Here is a 1,622-nt window from a genome sequence, read left to right as displayed (position 1 = left end):
GGTCTTGGTGCAGAAGGGCTGGGGTGGTGGGTCCTGGGGGAGAAGTAGGTCCTTGGTCCAGGAGGGCTGGAGTGGTGGGTCCCAGGGGTCCTTGGTGCAGGAGGGTTGGGGTGGGGGTCCCAGGGGAGCTCAGAGGTCCTTGGTGTAGGAGGGCTGGGTTGAGATGGGGGTCCTGGGGGAGCTCAGGGGTCCGTGGTGTAGGAGTACTGGGGTGGGGGGTCCCGGGGGAGCTCATGGGTCCTTAGTACAGGACGGCTGGGGTGGGGGGTCCCGGGGGCAGCGGGGCTGAGGGCCCTTGGTGCGGGCGGCGACGGGGCCGCTGCTGCAGCCACTCCCGGGCAGCGTGGGAGCCGCGCTTCGCCGGGCGGGCGCTAGGGGTCCCCCCTCCATCCTGCGCGGGGCCCGGCAAGCGCCTCCCCCGGAAGCGGCGGGGGGGGAGCCCGGCGAGGGGGCCGGAGAAGCGGGGCGAGCGGCGAGCGGCGGCGGCAGCAAGATGGCGGCCAAGTCGGACGGCGGCGGCGGGGGCGCGGGGGTCGGCTTCGCCCAGCTGCACAACCTGGACGAGGCGGCGGCGGCCGCGGCGGGGGGCGGCGGCGACGGGGCGGACGAGCAGGGCGGCAGCAGCTCCCTGCACATCTGCCACTGCTGCAACACCTCGTCGTGCTACTGGGGCTGCCGGAGCGCCTGCCTGCGGAGCCTGCTGGGGCGGGCGGGGGGCCGGGCCGGGGGCGGCGGGGGCACGGACCCGCTGGCCCCGGGCTCCTCCTCTGAGGGGCCGCCGCACTCCCCGGGGGGCCCCGGCGGCGGGGGCGGGGGCGGCGGCGAGCGGCCGTGGCTGGACTGCCTGTGGATCGTGCTGGCGCTGCTGGTGCTGCTGGGGGACGTGGGCACGGACCTGTGGCTGGCCCTGCATCACTACGGGCGGCGGGACTACGTGTGGTGCGGCCTGACCCTGGCCTTCGTGCTGCTGCCCTCCGTGCTGGTGCAGATCCTCAGCTTCCGCTGGTTCGTGCAGGACTACACGGGCGGCGGGCTGGGCGCCGTGCAGGGCCTCAGCAGCCGCGGGCCGCCCATGATGGGGGCCGTCGGGCGCCGGCCGGGGGCCGCCGGCACCGTCACCCCGGGGGCCCAGCGCCTCTGCAGGCTCTCCGTCTGGATCTGGCAGGCCGTCATCCACCTGCTGCAGATGGGACAGGTCTGGAGGTAAGGGGGGGGGGGAGAGAAGGGGTCGACCCCTACCAACACACACACACACACACACACACACACACACAGCGGGGAAGGGCTTGCAGAAGGGGGTCAGCCCCCCACGCACACGGGGGGGAGGGCTTGAGGATAGGGGGTCACCCCCCACTTACATTGAGGGGGAGAGAGGCCAAGGGAGAGGGGGAGTCATGACCCCACTTACATGGGGGGGGGGGAAGAGCCAAGGGAGAGGGGGAGTCATGACCCCACTTACATGGGGGGGGGGGAAGAGCCAAGGGAGAGGGGGAGTCATGACCCCACTTACATGGGGGGGGGGGAAGAGCCAAGGGAGAGGGGGAGTCATGACCCCACTTACATGGGGGGGGGGGAAGAGCCAAGGGAGAGGGGGAGTCATGACCCCACTTACATGGGGGGGG

The 1,622-nt window shown here is 73.1% G+C and overlaps 1 protein-coding gene across 1 annotated transcript in view; it reads left to right on the top strand.

The window, feature by feature from the left end:
- The first annotated feature begins 493 nt into the window (after positions 1-493).
- Positions 494-1,622, top strand: part of XKR6 (XK related 6) — a 297,975-nt gene continuing 296,846 nt past the window's right edge. Inside the window, exon 1 of the mRNA XM_026656352.1 lies at positions 494-626. Coding sequence (XP_026512137.1) covers positions 494-626 — 133 coding nt within the window. The remainder of the gene's footprint in view (positions 627-1,622) is intronic.

Source organism: Terrapene carolina, unplaced genomic scaffold (assembly GCF_002925995.2).
Source record: "Terrapene carolina triunguis isolate 2854851 unplaced genomic scaffold, T_m_triunguis-2.0 Scaffold228, whole genome shotgun sequence".
Taxonomy (NCBI): Eukaryota; Metazoa; Chordata; order Testudines; family Emydidae; genus Terrapene; species Terrapene triunguis.
Note: the sequence above shows the minus strand (reverse complement) of the source record. Positions and strands in the feature narration are given on the sequence as shown.